The following is a 24,860-nucleotide window of genomic DNA, read 5'->3' as shown; positions in this document are numbered from 1 at the left end:
GCAGCTGAAGACAGGCGGAAGATGCTTACCAGGGGCTCAGAAAAAACCCAGGTATGTAATACCCAATAAAAAACTTGAGGAATATAACAGCTATATGAAAGATCATGCTCTGATTTGCAAGTTTATAGGGTATTGGCCATCAGAAAAGGATTTATTTAGATGGATACACCAAATATGGAGACCAAAATGGCATACTGAACTAAAATTAGGGGCTGAAGGCTTTTTCACAGTAATTTTTACAAATCTGGAAGAGAAGGAGAGGATATTTGAAGAAGGACCGTATTTTATGAACAACACAGGTCTGTTCATGAAATACTGGGAGGAAAGATATAACCCAGAAAATGAAAAAATGCTAGCTGCCCCAATTTGGGTCAGATTGTTTGGTTTACCGATGGAATTTTGGGACCCTGAAATCATGGAAGGCATAGGCAATACAATTGGAAACTTTGTCAAGGCCGCAGAATCAACGAAAAGAGGAAAATATACATCATACACCAGACTGTGCGTCTATATGAACATAGCTGAGCCACTACCTGAATACATAGAACTGGAGTATCATGATGAAATATGGCAACAACCAATAGATTATGAACACATTCCGTTCAGGTGCAGAAGATGCCATGAATATGGACACCTATACAAGAAATGCCCCCTGAGTAAGGAAGAGGAAACCCTCAGTCAAAAGGAAGAAGAACAAAGGAAGACAAAAAAAACAGAGGAGATGGAAAAAGGCTTCCAACAGGTTGGTAGAAAAAAGAAAACTACTAAGGAAGGAATAAAAACTCAAATACAAACGAAATCAATAACTATAGGGAGTCAAAACAAATTCCAAATCCTGCAGCAGGAGAACGAAGAAAAGGAAGAAAAGTTGGTAGAAGAAAATGGTTTAACAGATGAACCAATGGAAATAGTCAGAGAAACAAAAGACAAAGAACCTGAAACAACAATAGAATCTGGAGAAGAAGCAGAAGAAGGAGTAGAGGTAGTATCTGAACAAATCCAAGTGGAGATGGAAATGCCAAAAGAAAATGAAGTAGAGGAAGAAAGAATCATAAAACAACTGATTCAAGAATGCAAAAACTTTGATGAAAGATTCATACCAGAAACATAGAAGCAAATATACAAAGAAGAATTTCAAAAATATAAGGAAAAAAAAAAGGAAAAACTATGGACAAGCACACAGGCATAGCAGGGGCACAGGAAAATAGTTTGATGGGAGTGGATAGCACTGGTAAAGGCAGCAGAAAGAGAGGCAGGAAAACGTTGAATGACCTATCCAAACTGTTGGTGAAATTCTAGTCAATTCAGGCAAAGTGATACCTCTGTCAGAGGTATTTTATCAACCACCCAAAGTTTAAAATGATAGTTATTAGCTGGAACATCAGGGGTCTCAACAGTAAGGGAAAGCAGAGATACCTGAAGGAGAAGATAAGGAGAGATAAACCAGGGATTATAATAATACAAGAAACTAAGATCATTATGCAGAGTATGGAAAAAATTATAAAAAATAACAAAATACAATATGAAGTCATGGGACAAGATGCAATTGGATTAGCGGGAGGCATTGCAATATTATGGAACCCTGACGAAGTAGTTTTTGAAAACTGGCTAAGTATGCCCAGAATTCTCACCGGTCTAGGTAGGATTCTAGGGACAAAGGAAAGAGTTCTTATTACAGGAGTCTATGGACCTCATGTACCGGGGGAAAGAGAAAGGTTTCTGAGAAATGTGCAAGCAGCTAGAAGGATATGCCCAGATCTACCATGGATAGTAGGGGGAGATTTTAACATGATCAGGATGATGGAGGAAAAAAAAGGAGGAATAAGGAAACCTGACTAGTATATGGAAATGTTTAATGAAATGATAAATGAACAAAGACTGGTAGATATATTAACTATTAATGGGGTATATACTTGGAATAACCGAAGAGGTGGGAAGAATCAGATAGCTTCCAGACTAGACCGCTTCCTAGTCTCAGAATCAATCATGAACAAAGATGTCTTTATAGAAGCGAAAATCATGCCAACTTTAGGTTCAGATCACTGGCTGGTCAGACTGGAAATAGACATTAAAAAAAACTCAGGAAAGGACCTTTCAGATTTGAGGCCTTTTGGTTAAGAGAACCGAAGTTTATGGAAAAATTCGAGGAATGGTGGTCTCAAAGCACGGCTCAAGGAAAAGGAAAGATGCATACCTTTCAATTAAAACTCAAAGAATTAAAGGGTAAGATAAAGCAGTGGAACAAAGAAGAATTTGGAAACATAATGGAAGAGAAACATAAATTAGAAAGAGATATGGAAGAATTACAACAGAAAATTATTATTGAAGGTAGATCAGATGAAAGCAGCAAAAAGGAAGGGGTTATACTCGATAAATTGGAGGAGAGAAGAAAGCAGGAAGAAGTGTTATGGAGGCAGAAAGCCAGAATTACATGGTTAAGGGAAGGAGAAAGAAATACCAAGTTTTTCCATCAGGCCATGATACAACACAGGCAGAGGAACATAACTATCAAAAATAAGGATGGGGAAAGGATTGTGGAACAAGAAGAAATTGAGAAGGTAGTGGTACAGTATCATAAAGGAATTTTGACGGAACCCCACACTGATAGATCAGAAGCCATAGAAAAGATTTGTAAGGTAATTCCTAAAATCATAACAGAGGATCAGAAAAAAGCCTTGATGAGAGCAGCAACCTTGGAAGAGGTAGAGGAAATTGTGATGAGCATGAAGAAAGGTACAGCATCGGGGCCTGATGGATATACAATAGAATTCTATCAAGCAGGATGGCACTTCCTGGGAAAAGAGGTACTAAAGCTCGTAGAAGAATCCAGAATAAATCAAAAGGTATGGCCAACTCTTAATTCTACTTTCTTCACCTTGATTCCGAAAAATACCAAATCAGAAGAGGCTCAAGGCTTCCGAACTATAGCACTATGTAATGTCATTTATAAAATAATCTCAACCCTAATTGCTAAAGGCTAAAGCCCCTACTGGCCAGTTTAATCTCCCCTGAACAAACAGGATTTGTAGAGGGTAGGCAGATCCTGGATTGAAGACAAAAAAATAGCAGGGGATGCTGATCAAACTTGATCTTTCAAAGGTTTATGATCGATTAAACTAAAAATATTTGGAGAAGGTATTGGAAAGTTTTGGCTTCAGCAACAGATGGATAAACTGGATTTTCAACCTTATAGAAACTCCAAATTATTCTATACTAGTAAATGGCACCCCTTCAGCAACCTTCAATGCAAACAGAGGAATAAGGCAAGGGGATCCCATATCCCCGTTTTTATTTATATTGGCAGCAGAGGGTCTGGGTAGGTACATAAAGAAGGAATTAGGAGAAAACAGAATCAAAGGGCTGCGATTATGGGGAAATAATTTTCCTATAACCCATCAGCAGTTTGTAGATGACATTATGCTATTTAAGGAAGCATCTATAAAAGAAGTGAGGAACCTAAAAAAAATCCTAGATCTATTTGCAGAAGCTTCAGGAATGGAAATCAACAAGGAGAAATCATGTACATTCATCTTCAATACAATAGACCCTATCAAAAGACACCTAACCAGGACTTTGGGATTCAAGCAAGGGGAACTCCCAACAAAATACCTAGGAAACATGATTGACATTAATCCCAAAAGGTGGAAGAATTGGCGAGGAATTATAGAAAAACTTCAAAACAGGATGGCTAATTGGGCATTCAGATCGTTAAATATAGCTGGAAGGATAGTGCTACTGAAATCAGTACTACAAGCAATACCCATCTGTCCATTATCAATTATGGCGGCACCTCAAAAAGCCTACTCAAAGATAAGAGAATTTTTTGGAAAATTCCTCTGGGGAGGTCCGAATCAACAAAGGAAACGGGCCTTAGTGTCCTGGAAAAACCTATCAAAAAGAAAGGAGGAAGGGGGACTGGGATTGAGAGACCCTCAGTAACTAAACAAGGTGCTTGGAGCAAAATTATGGTGGAGATGGATGAGGGGAGGCAACGACCTCTGGAAGGAAATATGGAGGTATAAGTATAATATGCCAAGGAAGACAAAGGAAATCCTTCGCTTGGAAGAAACGCCGAGAGGATCTACCATCTAGGATCTAGCAAGACAGAACAGAAACCTAATAAACAACCATGCTTTCTGGGAGATTCGTGGAGGAAATGAAGCCAGATTCTGGGATGAGAAATGGCAACAACGAGAAAACAGAGGAAGCAGATGAAATATGGCGCCAATGGAAAAAGCCAGAAGAATGGGATATAGACATAGACCAAGAACAACAAACAACATATCTGAGAGAAATTGAATCAAGGAAAATAAAGGTCAGAACCAGCAACGATATTCTCAGATGGGGCAAGTCAACGAAAGGAGAATTCACAGTCAAAGATGCTTATTACTTGATGGATCAGTAGGAAAGAACAGAGGAAAATATGGAATGGAAGACAATATGGGACAATAAGTGGTGGCCAAAAATAACTCTATTCGCCTGGCTAGTGGCAAAAGAAAGGATTTTGACCTGGGACAAAATTCTAAAGAAAGGTTTTAGCAGCCCATCAAGATGCAATATGTGTAATATAGAGGTAGAAAATCAAGAGCACTTGCTGAACAACTGTGTTTATGTAAAGAACTTATGGGAAGAAACGAGGAATCTGTATGGTAAATCTCAAAGAAACCCCAGAGACATCAAACAAACCATATTCCAGTGGCATAAAGAGAAATTTCAATGTAAGGTAGTACAGAGGGCATGGAGACTCATGGTTGGCTTTGTGATCTGGTTGGTGTGGAAAGAAAGAAACCGAAGAACCTTTCAAGATAAAAATAAAAATACAGAAATAGTATGGAAAAGAGTCTTAAGTTCCGTAAGGGAAACAATCCTAGCTGAAGAATGGGAGGAGGAGGAGTGGAAAGCAGATCGGTATGAAGAGCAAATTCTAGCAAAACTAAAAATGAAATATGAAATGGTATATAACAGAAGGGAAAAAAGTAATAATAAGACCTTCCAGAGCTTAGATCAATTTTGCTTCCCAAGAGGGCGATTTATCAAACTGAACTTTGACGGGGCTTCGAAAGGGAATCCAGGAAATGTAGGATTTGGGGGAATTTTCCGGGATAGTGAGAAAACCACTAGATGGATTTTCGCGGAATGGGGAGGTGAGATGACAAATAATGAAGCGGAGCTATGGGAAGTTCACCAGGGCCTGAGAATCGCTATAATAAATAGCTACAGAAGTTTAGAAATTGAAGGGGACTCTCAGCTGGTTATAGAAATGTTGAGAAAACTCAATAATGGAAAAAAATGGGAGCAAGTAGCAGTAAGCTGGCGAACGGCCGAGATACTGCAGGATGTGGCAAAACTGATGAGAAGGATAGACTACAAAATTTTTAGCCATGTCAGACACAAAGGAAATCAAGCGGCGGATTTTGTCGCCAACTGGGGAAGTACGAACAAGGACAGCAGGGTTGACAGTAAATGGCCGTTAGTTATTAATAATAAGAAATGGGAGGAACTGGCAATGACCATAAATCAAGACCATGCCAAATCCTCATAATAGACATAATTACCCTAAACAATTAATGCATATGATGGACGGTCGAAACAGGTTAATAAATGAGTGTTGGGAGTGGCAAAGAAGAAATCTAGGCAATGAACAGAGGACATTAAATCAGGCACGTACAAGTAATCGAAATAAGAAAATATCCCACCGCAATAGCAGAGAAAAGATGGCGAGGAGAGGAGCAAAGGACGACATGTCAGAAACCAAAAATGGAAATGATAATCGGGAAACAGAGGAAGTAGATGGCGGCAAGCAAAATAACAGGTGGCACGGTAAATTTAAATTGAAGGATAGGTGGAACGAAGTAAGGAGACCCATTAAAGAGTGGGGACAAGATGGGAGAAGGCAGAAGAGATATGTTGTAGTGCGAAAAGATCTGCGTAGGAAGAAGGTGACGACTTGCGGTAACGACGAGAGCACTACACCAAAAAAAACAAATAACTGTAAGAGGAGGATCAGTATGGAAACCAGAAGGAACACAAAGTTTGAAGAAGACACAGAGGCAATGGAGCGCAGAACCCGGGAGAATAAAGGTAAGAGTGTGGCAAAGGAGGAAAATGCGGAGGAAATTTATGAGATCTAGGATGATACTGAAGAGGAGGAGGAAAGGTACGAGGCAGACAGGGCAAAGGGCAACCTGAGACGTGAGGCAAGCAGGAAAAGCAGGAAAAGGATGATTGAAGAGAAGCTGGAGAATTTAGGAAGTGAAGAACAACATGTCCGTGGACGCAAGCGAGGCAGAGGCGGAAGCAACATGCCAGGCAGGGGAAATAGGGGTGGCAGGGGACAGTACAGAAACAGAGGAGAAAGAAAAAGAGGGCAAAGCCCGCAAGGAAGGGGCAGAGGGAGAACATGGAGATATGGTAGTAAATCAAAAATATCTCTAGATAGGAAAATCCAGCATGCAGAAGAAGCCTACAACAAGAACACCAACCCAAAAATCAGGAGGATAACACAACACATGGAAGAAGAGGCCATCCAAGCTCAATCAGATTCTAAGATGGAAGACTGGGAGTTCCTTCTTCCGGACCCGGGCGATACAAGGGGTAGGATGTCTCTGTTTAAATAGTCTATACATGTATATTGGGTAATGAAGAGACTGCTGGCAAAAGCTCTGGAACAAGCAGCAACAGAAATGGCGGAATTGGCGCACGGAGGTCCAAATTTAAGGAAATAATTGAGAATAATGCAGATTACTTTGGAGATGCAAAATAAAAAGATAGAGGAAATTCAGGCGATGATCAAGGAAGGATACCAAGGAGTCAACCGAGAAGCTGATCAGCACCCAGCAGCTAGAGCTCCATGAAAACAAATATGCATTATTTTTGATGAGTTTTCAAAGAGTAGTTAAATCTAAGATCCTCACTGTTATAGATAGGGAAACATGTCATATACATTTAAGTAGTAAGAGTAAGGGTAAAGACTGTTTAGTTTATTTAGCTTGGACAAACAAAATCTAGACTTATTATTTTTGGTTGGCAATGAAAGACTTAAGGTGGCTAAGATACCTAGTTTCCCATAAGGGCGGGGTGAGGCCACCATGACACTATAATTTTTTGGTTTGTGACAATAGAAAGGAGTACCACCGCAGTTTAAAAAAAAAAAGAATTTCAATTATATAAAAACATTACATTGGTTTATACATTTTCAAAAGAACCTACCATCCTTTCTCATACCATATTTGTTGGCCAATAGGTAATTACCAAAAGAAACATTATAACATGAGACCTTCAAGATTGATATGCAGTTAGTTACTATTACACATGATATGAATTTAATCTGACAGGGTAGTCTAGTCTAGAGCCTGTTGACGAACGAGGCCTAATTTCGTATTGAGTTCGCTGGTCTATATGGGCCAATCTTCCTTAAAAGTGATACAATTTATGTTGTAGGCACCATTTTCCCCTCTAAATGCTCGCCAAAAAGTCAAGCATTGACCATAGGTTTCTTTCCAAATCGTTCACGAAAATAATAATTTTGTCCATGTCATCATGTGGGTCTTTGTTAAGTTTGTCTACAAGTTGGTTAATATGTATCAATTGACTAATAATATTCTATTTGGAGGAATTGACTCCTCGATGCCAAAACATTTGGGTCCACGACCTCAGCATGGCCTGAATCTCCCACAAATTATCTTTCCTTATGACTCCTCTCTATTAGGCCCCTATACTACTAGTGCAACCCCTTACAATAGTAGTATAGGGGCCTAACACACTCTCCAAATCCTCTTCTTTATCTGCCTCATTAAAGATACATTACGCTCCAATCTACATGAAAATACTTCCTATAAACTGAATAGCCACATCCTCAACAACAAAAATAAATACACCCAGGTAAATATCCCTAGAGCACAAAACTGCACCCTCTAGACATAAACGGGGGATCAAGGATAACATTCACAAGATGAGGGGTTAAACAAGATCTCTATAGCTCTAGCGACACATCCAACACTCCATAAAACAACCAGAAATTTGAGGTCCTTCCTGAATGAGGACAATCCAATGTCAATAGACCAACATGTGTATTCTAGTCCACCCACTAATACAACTGGCCCCAACACTAGAAAATAAACCAAGGGATAAAGGAAAACCCCATAAACCAACAGAATTTAGATCAAGAAAATTAAAGAACCATAGGGTATGTTTAATTAAGAAGCATAAGAAGACTTATAAACTATGATAGTTCCCAATCCACATAGAGACTAAAACAAATTTGATGACAACAATTCATATATAGTGAACTCATAATAGTGATGTATAAAGAAGTTACATACACCATTGTTTGAACCTCTTAAACGATAGACATAATATTTAATCACTAGTCCACTAAACCAAACAAAAATTGAAAACATAATCAAGTATACATAAAGAGCCATAGGCTCCCAAATACACAAGTTGAATTTGGAGACAACATTAGATTGATAGTGACAACATGTACATAATCGAATTTTAAATAGCTCCATTTAGTGTAGAATATGTTGTAGCACATCTAGTTGTTTCTCTAGTGTTCAAAAAGCTACCAGGAGTATTATTTGCTCTACCATCTGGCATTGTAAAACCATAAGGTAATTTCTTGTAAAAATGATAAATCAATGATTTGATTGGACAAGCTCATAGTTTTCCTAGAGTGACCTTGTACGAAGATAATTTGGTTTCTGTAAAACCTCCTTGAAGTTGTTATAGCAAGTAATATTTCACAAATTAATGCTTAGTTCATACCCAATTGGAACCCACAAAGCCGCCAGTGCCATGCTTGAGTCAATGTCGATGCTACCATTCACATCATCCTATTGCAAGTAATAATAATTAATCTCATGAATTAGCATACATTCACATGTGCCTAGATGGTTGGGGGGTGTCATGCCACCAAAACCTAATTCTCACTAAGGCTGATGTCATTGCAAAAACATCCTTGAGCATTTCTTCATGATGGTCTGTCAACTTGAAGGGGATCACATATTGGGGAAGGGTAGAATGAGGAAGGTTACATTTACAAAGATGGTAGAGATTTATAACACATTTGATATTTAGTTTTTATCTACATCATACTTATTCAATTTTTATGTTTCTGCATAATCCACTATTATGCAGATATACTATATGGTAACTAATTATATGTGAATTGTTTTATTTTAATATAGAAGAGAGTGATATACAATACATTTATACACTTAAAAAAATATTAATTCGATGAAGGTATGGATTGAAGGATGGAAAAAATCTATTGATGTAACTTATCATGGTATGATGTGGTTACATTGGTCAATGAACTTGAACGCGGAAGAGATACCAATATTACAAAGAGCGAAATTGTTTTAGAAAGTGGTTTAAAAGATAAACATGTAAGCATATCCACCCATAATATTTAGTTTTTTTAAATATTGTATTGATTTATATGGTATTTTTTTACTAATTTGCATAATTTTTGGGTATGAATAATTTTACCAATTGAGAATACATTTTTTACATCCATGACATAACAGAGTTGAAACCCTATGAGGCTTTGTGGTGTAATGTCCTCAAATTTCACATTAAAAATTTAGATCAAAATATGAAACATTCTAATGGGGGGGTTATCATAGTATGTCAAGCTACCTATGTTTTCTCTAAAATTGAAAGTCATCCAAAAGTCTCTAAAAATTGATACTATGGGTATTTACAAGTTATACTTTAGTGTGACTTTAAATCCTTCATAATACTTTTTTTGGATTTCAAATGGTAAAATATACAAATGAATGAATGTCATCTTGATAAAATTGTTGTTGACCATGCTAATTGATTTACCATGGCTGATACATGGAATATTTAGCTTCCATGTGAACGTGGAAGTTCATATGGCAACTTCCGCCCCTCTAGCTCATGTCACTCTCAATTACCCAATGCCTAATTTGTATACTATAAATCAAAACATAGATGCAATTCTTAGAAATAAAACACCCAATTTTGGAGAGAAAGGGTACACTTCATGTAACAACATAAATGAAGATACAATACAATTCCTTATACATTGTAAGTTAGTACAACATTTATTTCTAGTTCGCCCTAGCATTGAAAATATAGTTTCTTCCAAATCCTAAACAACAAATTTACTATCTACAATTTATGGTTTACATTGTTATAGCCTATCAAGGCATCTCACTAATCTCTAATAGGTGCATCAAATGCACCACCTCAAGCTAGAATCATACCAATAATTTGATAGCTGGAATAGTTTCTTTCATCAGGGAAGACCTCAAGGTTATTCATCTAATCTTTAATGACACAAGATCCATTAGCATCAAGTTTTGTAGGTGTCTTCTAGGGATTCCTGTCACAGACCTCACGTATTGTAACAAATTAATTCTAGTAGTATAATACTTATCTCACATAAACCCTAATTCCCGTAGTCCACCGAAGATTTAACACTTGCATCAAAAAACACAAGGAATAAAATATAATTACATCAATAACATATGGATGATCTAGTGATGAAGTTTGTAGAATGAGGATGTTCTCCTACCTTTATAGGATAGGTGACACAAGAGAGAAAAAGAAAATACATGAAGTACAAAACAACCTAATATGTATATCTACATCAAGGCTAGATTAATGAAAATGTACAAGTGTCATGTGGTGGTATGAATACACCTCCAAAGTGGTGTGGTCTCTAAGATAGGGCTCCACATTTAAAGCACTGATGGCATGGTTTTGTGTGCTCTAAGAGAGGGTCCAAGATTTAATTCTCCTCACGAAGCCACAATTCAAAACAAACTCCAAGTTTTCTACTCTCCAAGTGATAATCCCTGAATACAAACACTTAGCCTCTTATGATATGGCATGTGCTAGCGGTGGTCCTAAGGGGAAGTTCCTTTACTCCTAGTGCAATTTAATATCTCATCATAGAAATCATGCACGAAATGTTAGATGATAATGCAATATCTAATATCTTCCCAAAGATACATGATTTTAAGGCTAATGACACCTCGTCTACAAGTATCTAAAGGACACTCTTGCACCTATAGTAACACCTATAAATAATGATAAACCAAAATAGTCTACGATAGGACAATTTGATTAAGGTTTCACCATTCACTCCACATAACATGAAGTGCACCACTAACATTGTGCAAACACTTTCATAAAGACACAAAATATAACACTTCTTCTCGATGAGGAAAATATTTTCAACATAAAGAGTATTCTCCCTCTAAATATCTAATGCACTTGCTTTTGAAACTTTTTAGCCACCACAGTTTTGAATTAAATCCATAATTTATTAAAAGGAACCATATCCCAAACAACACTACACATTAAGGGATCAAAAGATACCAACTTTTAATAATTTTAACTCTCATTGATGGAATACTTCAATGCAATATTGTTATCATATATCCTAGGAGGAATACTTAGCCTTATTTCTAATTTGGGTGGTATTAAATGCTCATTCACATCTTCAATGTTTAAATCAGCCATATTTTATTCTTCTAGGATGAAAACAAGGGATCGAGATCTAATTTTAACTCAAATTTTCTTCTATGTGCCAAGAACTCACCCATATTTTACATCTAGATAACATTTTTCGACAGAAACCTTGTCACTCCCTTAAGTAACCAAATGACACTCTTGGGGTAGCTCAATTGGCAATTACCGTGGAAATGAATTCTCCATGAACTAGAAGCCTTGGGTTCAAATATTGTGTTATCACCCCAATGAGGATGAGAAGTTGGACATGATGAATATTTAGTTCTACCAAGCTTGCAAAAAAAAAATCAATTGCATACCCATGTCAAATTTTAAAAAGAGAGTAAAGAGGAATGAACATATCATATTAGTATAAATTGCTTATATTCATCTTTCCATGTGCTAGCTTCCACAAAAAAAAGGAGACAAATTATCACGCCATTTTGTTCCATAATTAATTTCCTTAGCTATCATTTGTAAATTGGTGATTGAATCTCCCATTTAAGAACCCTCCTTAATGGTAATTGTTTTATTATTAATATTTTATATAGTTTTTTTTATTTATATTTATGCCTTCTACTTTTTAGGTGTTAGTTTTTTATTTAAGAGAAATGGAAAGAAACATGTGTTGAATTATTGTTTTATTTAGTTAATGAGAAGTTATTTCAGAATAATTATTTCTCTCACAAATGTGTTGGAGGCTAACATGAGAGATTAACCTCTAATTGTTAGGGAAAGCTAATTGAGTAGTTATGCCCAAGGAGGCACAAAAAAATACAATAAGAAAAGAACTGCATGTTGTCTTTTTGGATAAAAATGAAATACTTAAAGTTATATATGAAAATGAAAGAGAATATACACCTTGATAATATGGGGTGAGAGATAAATACCTTGTCGTGGAATATGAATAAGATAAATATAGTATTTGGTTAACCCTTTCTATTGGGAGAGGAACACTAGTAAACCTAGGAAATGGTTTCTAGGATGCTGCATAGAGTGTGTAGGCTAGAACTCTAGATATCTTCTTTGATTTACCTTACAATTAGAGGAAAACCTCAATAGTATTTCCTTTACAAGAAAATTCGAGATGAACATGGAAGCTTATAGTCTATTTCTAAAAGAATTTCATATAAATACTTTTGCTTGAGGTAAGCAGAGTTTTGAGATTAAATAAATATTCAACACATCATACTAGAAAAATATGTTATTATATTAGCATTATTGGTGGAGGTTGTAAAGTAATAGGAACAAGGATTTGAGGTTTTAACTTACAACTCCATTGGAAACACTTAAATATTCCTTCCCTTAGTAATGGTTGTAGTAACTATTGAAAAATATTAAATCATGCAAGTCTCCTTCCATAAAGAGAACTTGATATATAAGTGCATAGAAAAGTGATTAGAAATGCAATCAAAGTACCCATTAAAAAAAATGAAGCAAGGAATTAAATAATACAAAAACGTAATTACCAGAAACCAAACTTTAACACTAGGAATATTGAATTATGGAAAAAAGGGTGTCAAAATATTAATGCAAACACTATTGAAAGAACTTCTCAATAATTTAATTGTAGAATGATGGAGATTTTCCAAGTTGAAACAAGAATTACAATGTAATGGAGGTGATGGAGGTTAGCTCTAGGTCATCATCAGATCAAACTGAAAATGATACAGACATAGTAGGGTTGGCTATGGTAGTTACACTAATTTCCTCGCCATAAAATATATACTATCCAATATGAAGAAATAATGTTGATATCCAAATTGTACAATATCCTCAAAGGAGGTAGATTCACTATCTCAATAACCCTCCTCCAAATTGAAAGCCTCACGTAGCTACACCGAACATGATATTAGCCATTAATCAATAAAGCCAACAAGTGGGATGTAAGTATGAAGGCTTCAAAACCCATGACATATATATTTATATGTCCTTAGCAATAGATAGACCACATGCAACAAGAAAAATTCCACAACAAAGTGTTATATAAATAAATGTTATATTATGTATTCTCTCATCGAGATGCTATGTCATATATTCACTGAAAATTTCATTAGGTGCTTTCCAAATTTATCAAGTCTTTAAATTCCGAAGGTTGCAATGTATTGACATAGTTGTGTAATTCGATAAGACCAATATAGGCAACACTTGTTGTAAGTGAGACATGTGAATACTTTCAAGTGGGGTATTGTTAAAGGAAAACAAGTAATAATATATATAAGTATATTCATGTGAAAAAGGAACGTTTTAGGACTAAATAGGGTAAATGATATAAAAAGGAAGGGTGAGATGTACCTGTGTTAATATTTATAATGTTAATTAGTTGAAGTATGTTTTAAATGAGTTAACTAAAAGCTTGAATGTTAACCATGATGTGAGAGGACTGTTAAGAGAAAAGATTAAATAAAATTAAAAATTGACCAATGTGTGATATTTCAATCTATTTATTTTTTATAGTTATTCGATGAGGAAAGTTAAGATGTGACAATTTTTATTGGTGTTATTTATTTTTAAATAGCATAATAAAATCTGTTTTAAATTTTATTAATAAAGATATTCCTAAATATGTTATAGGTTAAATAAAATAAAAAATTAAGATATACAATACATCAATATTAATACTATTAATATAATAATAATATAAACTAGCAATTGTACCAAAAGGTACAAAGAGAGGCCGATAGATTTATGAAGTTGGAATTGTTGAATTTTTATAAAAGGTCGGGACACCTTCTCCGCTGCTATTGATATTGTACAGTTTATTAAATATGAAATAGAGTAAAAGATATAGGAGACAGAATAGACTGGGAATGTAAGATCTTTATACTGGAAGTGAAAAAGAGAACAAAGCAGCATGTCAAAGCAGAAATACTTAAAGAAAACCACAAGACTTTCTATTCATTCACATGTATTTAAAAACTTTGACATGACTGAAACAAAGAAGAAGAGAATTAGAAAATTTCATGTAAATGTATTTTATTTTAAAAACAAACAACTAACCACTCTATAAATGTCATTGCAGAAGCCCATGTAAGGTATACATATTCCTATATATCTTTTTTGAAAACAAAAACAAAGATAAATTAGCGTGAGTAGCATAACATCTAGCATTCCATGAACAATAGAAACCACACTCAAAAGGCGAAATCTATGTAAACTGAGTTTTTATTAAAATTGTAGGTACAAAAAAACTTATGACACTCCATAACTATGCATCATGTTTGGTGGAACATAGTAGACTTATTACACTTGAATATTTCTAAATATTTTACTTGCTATTGTGTGTTTATCACAAGCAATTATACAGGAGATAGTTATATGCTTTGCAATGTATTTTTTGAAATTTTACATATGGTCTACACATAGAGACATGTTTGGTAGATAATAACTAAACATATATACAATTAAAGTATTATTTGGATTCTAAACATATGTACAATAAGAGCATTTTATTACATATAGATGCAATTGAAAATGAGCAGGTAACCATATATGCATGATGGGGCATGGCATCGGCAACAGAGTTGTTCCTGCAAATGACGCTCCATTTTTCTGTGTGTGTCACTTTCATGGATGTGAATTGTTATATTGAGTATTTATTTTACCTTCTTTAACAATTCAATGGTTGGATGCAAACGGTAAAGAGGCAATGTTTGCTGGGGCAGGATGCTGAATTTCTTGGCAATACTCATACAACAATCATAAATAGCCTGTATCCATACCTGTTTCCATCAAGAAATAAAATATTGTAAGTGACAATGGATGTGTTTGACGAAAGCATGTTTTTTAAAGCGCTTAAGTAAAATAAATAATTTTTTAAAGAAATTTCTAAATTGCAGTGAATGCTAGACCTTGTTGTTCATGGCGGGAAATATTTTGTTTAAATATTTGAAATAAAATAAATGATTTCAAACAAATATAAAATCATATGAGGTTAAATGTAATAGAAAGAAAATGTATGTGAAATTTGGTTATTGCAGCAAGTGGTGTTTACCATGTGGGTAATTCTGGAAAACAGGTTGTACGATTGGCTAGTTTATATTCTCCTGCATAGATTTTGATGCAAGCAATGATTCCTCTTGTTTTCTACGCTTAAGATATGGATTCTTGTGCATTTCTACAATGCGTGAGAATGGGAAGGCTGGATTGATTTGAATGTCTGCCAATGAACGCACTCTTGAAATTGCAGTGAACGTTAGCCCTTGTCGTTCTTTGGTGCCGATGTCTACTGTTGCTTTGTCTAATGTCATTCCTTGTGACTTGTGTATCGTTAAAGCCCATGCCATTTGAAGTGGTATCTGACGGCGTGCACCCCTTGTGATGGGAGAAATGGGTACATATGTTGGGTGTGAAATGTCCCATGGTGTTCCTTTGTATTGTATAAAGTCGACAACCACAAAGGATGGTAATTATGGGGGCTTTGAACCAATAGAGTAAAATATTGAGATGACCTTCCCAAGTGTGCCATTTACGAGGCCTGCATGTACCCATAAGTTGCTGGTGAGCATAACGTTTTGTTCATTGCATAAGAGCACTTTTGCAGGCAAATGCTCATCTTCCGTTGTAGTAGGATTTCTCTGCCTTTGTTGTTCTGCAGAGCAAAGTGCTACTGGGATGTTCAATTTTTTAAGCATTTTCTTATTATGCAAAACAACTGAGTTGTTTATTGCATATAGGTGCATGGATTCTTCAAATGTGCATTGCTCTTCATGTGTAAGAGACGAACTTGTTCTTGACATTAGGTGTTGCCAATCTTCAAGTGTAGATATTCCATTTCTGAGATTTGTGAGTATTTTTCGGAAAGAAACCTGGGACTGGCTAGCTCCTTGTTGATGAAAAATGGTTGAAAGTGTTATGAATATGTCGAAGCTGCGCCAAAGTGCAGTGCCACGCGATGTCCCAGTGTATAAAGGAATGTCTTTTACAGGTGGTAGCTGGCCTAAATCTCCGACAAGGATAATTGAGCGATTACCAAATGGTGCATTTCGATGAAGAGGGAATGCCTCTCTTAGACGATCATCAATGCGAGTAAGCATTTTTGGACCAATGAAGCTCATTTCATCAATGAGAATGTACTCTACATGACGGAGTTGCTCTTGCAATTGTAGGAGTGGTTGGCCTTCAAGTGGATGCATTGTTTGGATAGGGATACGAAGGGCGGAGTGAATTGTGAGGGCATTTATGTTGAAAGCTGCAACGCCTGTTGGTGCAAGTAACAACAAAGGGTTTTTGTTTGCTGGTGAGTTTTCCACAAATGCATGGTGCAGAAATTTAATCAAATGGGATTTTCCTGTCCCAGCTGTTCCTTGTATGATGATTTTGCGTGGGGGTTTTAAAGTGTGAAAAAATAGTGGTGAAGGCTATGTTTTGGGTAGGAGATAATGTGTGATCCTGGGGAAGGTTGCAAAAAGAATGATGTTCATTTTGAATCCTTGAGCGGTTGAATTCAACGAAATTTATGGCAGTTTCTTGCAAGTGGGGAGGGATAGTATTATGTGACCAATTGTGGTTGGCATCAAAGTCACGGTAGCCAATCATGTCAAGGTCATCAATTGCAATATTGTAACTTGGGTGCAGCTGAGAGAGGATTTTCCATTCGTTCATCTGCATGGAATCAAGAGGGATGTCGGGGGTAGTTTGATCTTCAGTATGTGGGGTTTGTGGGTTTTCAATTTCTCGATGGACATGCCATGGTGTATATGTACCCTTTTTTTGTTCCCAGTGTGCAACAATTTCTGCATCAGTTGAACCAATATCATTGGGGAGTGTTCGAAAGGGGAAATACAATAGTAATTCACTCCAGCAAAAAGTGGCATAAGAAGGATCATCAGAGGAAGGAATGACATTGTAACGGGGCAATACATGTACAGTCATTGGTGGGAATATGTGTTTCCATTGGTTTTTTTTCCGCTGGGAAGAATATGACCATGAGCATGAAGCTTCAAGGAGGGGCAGTGATTCCAATGAGACAGGCCTGTTCATGTATGCAAGGATAAAGTTTGGTGTCAAACCAGGGTTCTCAGTATCTTGTGAAACACGTTTGAAAACAGACTTGTTGACATTCAAAGACCGAAATGTACGGCTACTGAGAGAAAGAGTTAACTTTTGTAACATATGGCATATTTCTTGTGCTCCAATGTCTCTATCTGCAATGATTTCTGTAAGGAGTTTTCGGATAACAACAACCGTAGGTGCTTCTGGAATGGCACTTTGTGATAGCCATGATAGCATTTGACGGTAGCTCTCAGATCTTGTTTCTGATTTTGCTGCATATTTTGAAATATATTTTAACACAGCATGGAGAGAAAGGACTGGTTGGCAATCAAAATTTGCTCTCCAAATAGAGAGGAGATCGGCATTGTGAATATTCAATCTTTCATCATTGCGTGCAGGGACATAGGTTTTATGACCTTTATCATCAATGAAAAGTGAAGATGTGGACTTCAACTCCCATGGTACTCCATACCGGCAGCTAAGTACATTGTCTTTCTTACGAAGACAAGAAGACTCATGACACTTTGTATGACGTTGAATGCAGTTGACAAGCTCTGTATAGTCTTCAAATTGATTGGATGTGAATATTGATGCTGTGTCAAGAAGACATGGGTTATGAATTGTTGATTGCTGAAGCGGAATATTTCGGTGCTCTGCTTGACGTGGATTCCAGGCAGTTACGTAGTGGTAGAAATATTTCTGTGCATTAGCAATTTCTAATGCATTGTTCCAGTCAATTGTGTCCATGTTTGGTGCATTTTGCAGCCAAAGGAAGCCATGAATGTGTGCGGATCCTCTATGTTGCCATTCGTATCTGAATATAATATGAAGGTAAAATCTCGTTAAAACATATATATGAAATGTAGAAAATTAATGTAGAAGAAAATGGATATTAAAAAATACCTGCACCAATAGTCTACTGCATGGAGGCCTTTTTGCAGGATTTCTTCGAGAAAAATTGTAAATCTGCAATGCATATATTGGGCTGTTAGATGTGGGTTCTTAATTATGTTTTGGATTTTCCATTGGAAGTGGTTGACTGAATTGGAAGGAACACTGGCAGCCATGATCATGTGCAAGTCATGCCATTTAGTATCAGCTGCACTGAGAGTGAAAAAGAATGTAGGACTTCCTATTTGCGTTATCATGTCAGCCAGCTCAGATCGTCGTCTGTTCCAGAAAGATCGTGTTCCTCGTATGGCTGAACTGAACCGCATTATTTGCTCTGGCAATCTTGAATCTGGAGAGTCACGAAGACACTGTCGTAGGTCTGAAACCGTTGTTGACAAGTTGTTCTCAATGTACTTTTTCACAAAAACACTAGCAGTAGTTTGGCTACGATGGCGCATCAGAATGTTATAAAGATAGTAGCGGAATCTTGGGTGTTGGCCAAATCGGTTATCATGGTAGTGCAGCAAGTGTAATGCATATTCATGCATCTCAACTTTTGTAACTCTTGGTTGCATGATCATGGCAATGCCTGTAGGGAAGAGTGTGGGGAATGCCATGGCAAAGAGGCCTATGGTGCTGTATTCATTCATCGCTGTTAAAGATATTGGAGGCCAATCGATAGAGCTTGTTGAATTTGAATGGGTCAAGTGAAAATAATTACGAATGTGCTCAAGCTCAGTACTTGAATTTGGGAGTATTGGAACGAAAGAAGAGGGTTGGATTTCTAATGGAGGTAACATGACATCAATATCATAAGTAGAATCAATATTGGTTTGATGGGGTTCAAAAGAGGAGGTGGTTACATTATGGAGAAGAGAAGAAATATCAGTAGGGTGATCTGGTAGTGCAGAAATAGCAGATGAATTGAATTGAACATCACAGTAGTAAGGGTCATTTTTTTTTTGTAATCAAGCGCTGCAAGGACACGTGATTTGCAAACAAAGAATTCATAAGCCTTTTCAGATGGATTTTGCCTTTTCACAATGAGGATGTCTAAGTCATAAATCATTCTGGGTAAGTATTTGGCAATAGTGGTGATGTCTTGAGGGAAGCTAATTGTATGGCCACTATATTTGTATTGGCCACCACGAGCATGAGTGACTTGTAGAATGGGGTTTACACGTGCAATGAGCATTTCTTCAACTTGTGTTAACTGTTGAAGGACATAGGGTTGTTCACCAGGGTTCATGTTGTTTAGTTCAGAAAAACGATTGGTAGATTTAGATGATGCACAACGAAAACAAGAAAGTCTACCATGTAAAAGCTTTGTTTTCATTCCTGGGTATGCTTCTTTGCATACTGTGCAAACATGCATGCTAGAAAGTTCATCAATCCTTTCTCGAAAGCGACGGTGTTCTTCATTAAGGGGAGGGTTATATTGGATTTGATGAAGGTGAGATGGGTTGGTTTGTATAGTTGGGAGAGCATTTGAGGTGGGAAGGGATGTAGAGGAAGTAGTAGGGTTGTTGCGGTTTTTATAAAGTAGTCGCCGCCGTGCATTTATTGTATCCTTTTGTTGTGCATAAAGAAGACGTCGCCGCTCGTGTTTGTCCGCATTTTGATTGTTTTTTGGCATATCTAAACAAGTACAAAAAATTAGTGTTAGTTTTCATAAACAAGTATTGCATGTTTGGAGAATGTATTACAAGTTCTAGAATTTTTTTTTCTTATTTGAACATCAGTGAATGTAGGTAGATTAGTTAGAAGGAAAAACATGCAATTAGGAGTACTATAAAATCATATGTTATTATGGCATCTATTATTGAGAGGAGAGGAGCAAGATAACCAAGATTTTGCTTCCTTCTTCTTTTCTTTTTTTTCAAGTTTGAACAATAGCATGAATAGATTAGCAAGCAAGAGATCAATGTATAGACATGTAAACAACGAACGGGAAAATTATGAAGTAAGTCTTTACAAATGTTGATATCTATATTATGCAAAATGAAAAGTGGTAAACATACATATTTTGGAATAACTGGAAGAGAATATTTGCAGCAACAGTGTGCATCACAATAACATGGGTGTAATTTACAACAATATGAAACAATGAGTTGTGCAAAAATGTTTGTTTATGTAAAAATAGTGGTGTTTGAAGAGACCTAAAAAAACTTTTCAAAGGCGGCGAACAACAGGTCGTTTTGAAGTGGACATTGCTTGAATGTCATTGAGGGCTTCTTTGCATGCAGAGGCATATTGAATTTCTTCTGAATTTATGAGTATTGGTTGTAAGCATTGAACACCATTGAAGTAATCTGATTTAATGGAAAGTGTTAGCAGGAAGTGGTGTCCTGAAATTCGGCCACAAATTTCCTGCAGATCAGCTGGTTCGATAGAAAGAAGGAACAAGTCTTTTGCCGTGATGCCCATGAGCTCGTTTCCTGCATCATTGAACGCTGTGACATTCTGCAGACGCCCGGTGTGGTCATGTAGCTCAATTTTAAGTTTGTAACGGTAGTCACATTCTGGGAAGTCGCCGTTACATTTTGTACAATGCCAAAGATTGTTAGAATGCTCCAAAACCTTCTTCATGCATTGTTTTCCATTGATCTAATGGACATGCTAGAAAGAAGAAGTCGTCCATGTGAAGAGTAGTTATTGTTGCACGAACTGAAACCCATATTTCTTTAGCGGAGGTTTGCATGCCAGCAATTTCATGGAACGTCTTTCGTGGTAGGGCATGTTTCGAAGCAACACCATAGTTTCTACTCAAAGATGGAGAAGAAGAGCTATAACCTGTTTCACGGAACCATGCATGTAGTTGATGAGTTTCTTCAACTTGTGGATTTATGATGAGAGTGCTTGTTGATATCGTCCCCATTGTGGTGCCATTAAATGCAGATACACGACCTCCTTTGATTGCAAGGATTGGTGGGTTGTCGAAAGAGTATAATTCAGCAAGGTTTTGTCCTATAGAGTCACAATGGTCCGCCCATAATGTTACATCAATGCTAAAACCCGACTTGTCTTTTAATATGAGTGTTCTCCTTAATGTCTCACTTCCATCTTTTCGTCGAATTGTTGATGCAGGTGAGGTGGAAGTAACAACACGAATGACATCCACATTCGTATTTGGACTTGCACTTTTTATTTCAGCAATAGTCTTGAAGTGAAAGCTCTGGTAAGGAAACGTTGGATAATCTATGGGACATGGATTGATAGTGGAAGCATCAAAAAAGTAAATTTCCCATTTGTTCTTGAGGTGGTTGTAGTTTGGATTTGCTTCTTTAATTGTGCCATTTGAAACAATGTATAGCTGCCCAACTTGAATTAGACTGTAAAGAGATTTAGCCAATTCAGCAAATGCAGAAAGGTGGATCTCTTCCTTATCACGATTGATAAGGTCAAAACCAAAAACTTTTCCTGATCCTCGCACATTGTTGTAAGTCTTCAATGATGTTTTTGCAGATGCTCTACCTTGGATTGACCAGTATTTTCGAGCAGGATTGAGTGCCGTGAATGGAATTGTTGTAGTTGTTGCCGTAATTGGTAGAGTAACTACAGAGGGCAAGGTATCTTCTGTTGATGAAGAGCTAACTTGGGATGTACCTGCCTTTGCATGTAGTAGTGTTGATGAGTCCTTCGTCAATGCTGCTGAGCGCATCACAACTTCAAGCTCAACCACTCGGATGGACCTTATGTAAAAAAATGAGAAATGAATTAATGAAGATTTTTTATTTTTTTTTGTGTAATGCAGGAAGCGTATAGAAGACAAAAAATAGAAAAGGGTAAATTCAAAAGTTGGGCCTTACGAGGAGTTTTGAAGCACCGTGCAAGCGGCCTTTTTAAGCAGAATTATTGAGCCAATTTGAATGTCTTCAGATGCAACTTGTTGGCTATATGTTGATGGTAGCAAAGTCTTGTGTTGATGTGTTCCATCAGATAGAGTAATGCAAAAGTGCGAGGATGTTGTTTTTAATGATGTAACAGAACCAATATCGATTATCTGGAGCAATGGCTGAATATCGGTGGAACCATTCAACAACAGAGGAATGGCATTTGTAGTCAATGTTGGCTCCATAGCATTAATAGAGGGATTCTATTTCTATGATAGTAGTACCTGTAATTCATCAAATCACCACAGCACAAAAGTCATGTAAAGAATAATGTGATGTGAATGAGGGAGCTAATCTAACAAGGCTAACTTTCGATGGTGAAACAATAATAAGGGTAGAAGGTTTGAGAGTAAATTGTCATTCACAACACTATCAAAGATGAGATGACCTTGTAGGTGTTGTCAGTTAAGGTTAGCTTAGGTAGAAGTACTAATGCATCAAAAGATCCACGTGATGTTAATTTGGACTCATCTGTTTTTCAATAGTAACACCTATTGCTTCCATCAATTTTGATAAGATTTGAAACAGAGTCGTTGCTGAATCAAATAAATAAATCGTTGGTTGTTCACATAGATCCTGTGTGAAATTTATGAGACTGATTCCTCGAAGATGAAGAATCCAAGTCAGTGGATCTCGACAGATTCACCACAATGAGTGGAGGAAGTCCTAACAACCATCTAGATTGACGGTGAGGGACGAATGTAGTCACAATGACTGTTATATTTTATCAGATAAATTTTAAGGTGATATTCTTTAAGTATCAAAAATGAAAGCACTCAGGTACTAAAAAAGAAAAAATACACTAAAAATGACAATCGGCAAAGAAAGTTAAATTACCTTGTCTGATAAACACCAATTACTGGAGATGAAACCCAGTCTCTCAATGAGTAACAGAGAAGGATGGCCAAATGTACGGTTACGGTTACTTTTGAGCTTTGCCCGAACCTCAGATTGAGGGGCCAAGTACTCTCATGAAGACGAGCACCCTCCCAAAAAATGAAGACAAAGTAGGTCCGTCCGTTTGAGGTACCAGGACAGCCCGTCCCAGTCACCTTAGGTAAGTACCTAGAAGTATTGGCCACTAGAGATACCTCAAATCACAGACATTACCAGGGGGGCATAGTCGTAGACAACACGCTGTGTGGGCAGGATACCTGAGTCCCCGACTCAGTTCCGAAATCCTCGAAGGGACCCCCGTTACACAGAATGCCCAAAGGAGTTGTAAAAGAAGGCGGTCTACCTTCAATTACAATCCAATGTTGTCTCGTATTTCGCTCCGTTGTGAGTGGAGTGGTCCTGGTAATATGAGTGCAGAAGGATTTTTCACTCTTTAACGACACTAGTTTGATTTGCAACCTTGGGTAGTTGACTCACTCTCTTATCCCAAGGTCCTAATATATCTAATGTTGGTTTGCTCTAAAAACGAGTATCTGATTGATTTTAGTGTAAATTTTAGTGTACTTTCTTATTTGTCTTCGGAGGGGGTATTGACGTATGAATATGATGAGACTCTCGACTCAATAAACCGTGCTAAACAATGCTATAAAAAAAATTTCAATTTCTTATGCAAACAAGTCTTATTCTACACATGTATTATTTCACATATTCATGTATTCATCAGTGCATATAAAGTCATTCAACACTTTGCATAACCGGAAGTTCCTTTTCTCAATATTCCCTAACAACTATTGAACCCAAACAAAGCAGCCTACAACTATTTCGACAGAAGGAGATATACAGTTTATCAGCTTTTCTTTCAACAAAAAATTATTTTATGAGAGAAAAACTAAAGCATTTTCTTAAAAAATAAATTTTAAGACATCAAATTTGTTAGCATAATAATGTTGCATATCCTAATTTAGCCCTTGGGACAAGTTCCCCCCCATTTTGGTCCACAAAGTCACTTGAAAAAAATGGAAATGGGTCACTAACGCACAACTGAAAGTTCATTTTATCAATATTCCCTAACAACTATTGAACCAAAACAAAGCAACCTACAACTATTTCGACAAAAGGAGATATACAGTTTATCAGCTTTTCTTTCAACAAGAATTTATTTTATGAGAGAAAAACTAAAGCATTTACAAACCGTAAGGTTATCTGAAAAAGGTACCTGTTACACACATGTTCATCTATTTGACATATATTGACACGAAGTGTAGAAAGGATCACCTTTGGTTCTTTCTAGATTCGTTTGGGGATTTCTGTGCGGTAAGAAGAACTCCTCATGACCGGCTCCAAGATGATTCCTGCACAAAAGAATGATTGTGGCATTAACTAAAGAAGCTCGAAATCCAAACATGATACTGAGGAATATTAAACTTTATCATGTCTTAGTCCAAGACCATTAGTATTGAGAATCCCAGAGAGGGAGGTATTGGGTATTCTAGCAATAGCAACACGTTTTTATACACTGAATCCTTGCCTCAAAAGCATCATAAAATGTCATGAACCTAAACTTGAAGTCTAATTTTTTTTCAAAACTAAAAGAAACTCACAGCAAGAAAACTGAAACTTTGAAACTTAAATATATATAATCGTAACTTACAAACCATATTATTCAGAGGTAGGATTAAAATATGAGTGAAAAAGGGT

At 36.6% G+C, this 24,860-nt stretch overlaps 2 protein-coding genes across 2 annotated transcripts; both read right to left on the bottom strand.

Annotated features, from left to right (window-relative positions):
* Positions 1-15,896: 15,896 nt before the first annotated feature.
* LOC149140498 (ATP-dependent DNA helicase RRM3-like) lies at positions 15,897-16,622 on the bottom strand. The gene has a single exon (XM_089450999.1). It carries the CDS (start codon positions 16,620-16,622, stop codon positions 15,897-15,899), a length of 726 nt encoding a protein of 241 aa, XP_089307125.1.
* Positions 16,623-16,758: 136 nt separating this feature from the next.
* On the bottom strand, positions 16,759-18,228 carry LOC149140497 (uncharacterized). The gene has a single exon (XM_089450998.1). It carries the CDS (start codon positions 18,226-18,228, stop codon positions 16,759-16,761), a length of 1,470 nt encoding a protein of 489 aa, XP_089307124.1.
* Positions 18,229-24,860: the final 6,632 nt, after the last annotated feature.

The sequence above is a fragment of the Pinus tabuliformis genome, chromosome X (genome assembly GCF_031772625.1).
Source record: "Pinus tabuliformis cultivar Carrire ecotype Pingquan chromosome X, CPIR1, whole genome shotgun sequence".
In the NCBI taxonomy this organism is placed as follows: Eukaryota; Viridiplantae; Streptophyta; class Pinopsida; order Pinales; family Pinaceae; genus Pinus; species Pinus tabuliformis.
This window is presented reverse-complemented; position numbering and strand designations above follow the sequence as displayed.

Bases quoted from the DNA above. Each gene is read 5' to 3' on its own strand.
- LOC149140498 (XM_089450999.1), bottom strand. From the start codon at position 16,622: ATGCATCCACTTGAAGGCCAACCACTCCTACAATTGCAAGAGCAACTC.
- LOC149140497 (XM_089450998.1), bottom strand. From the start codon at position 18,228: ATGGACACAATTGACTGGAACAATGCATTAGAAATTGCTAATGCACAG.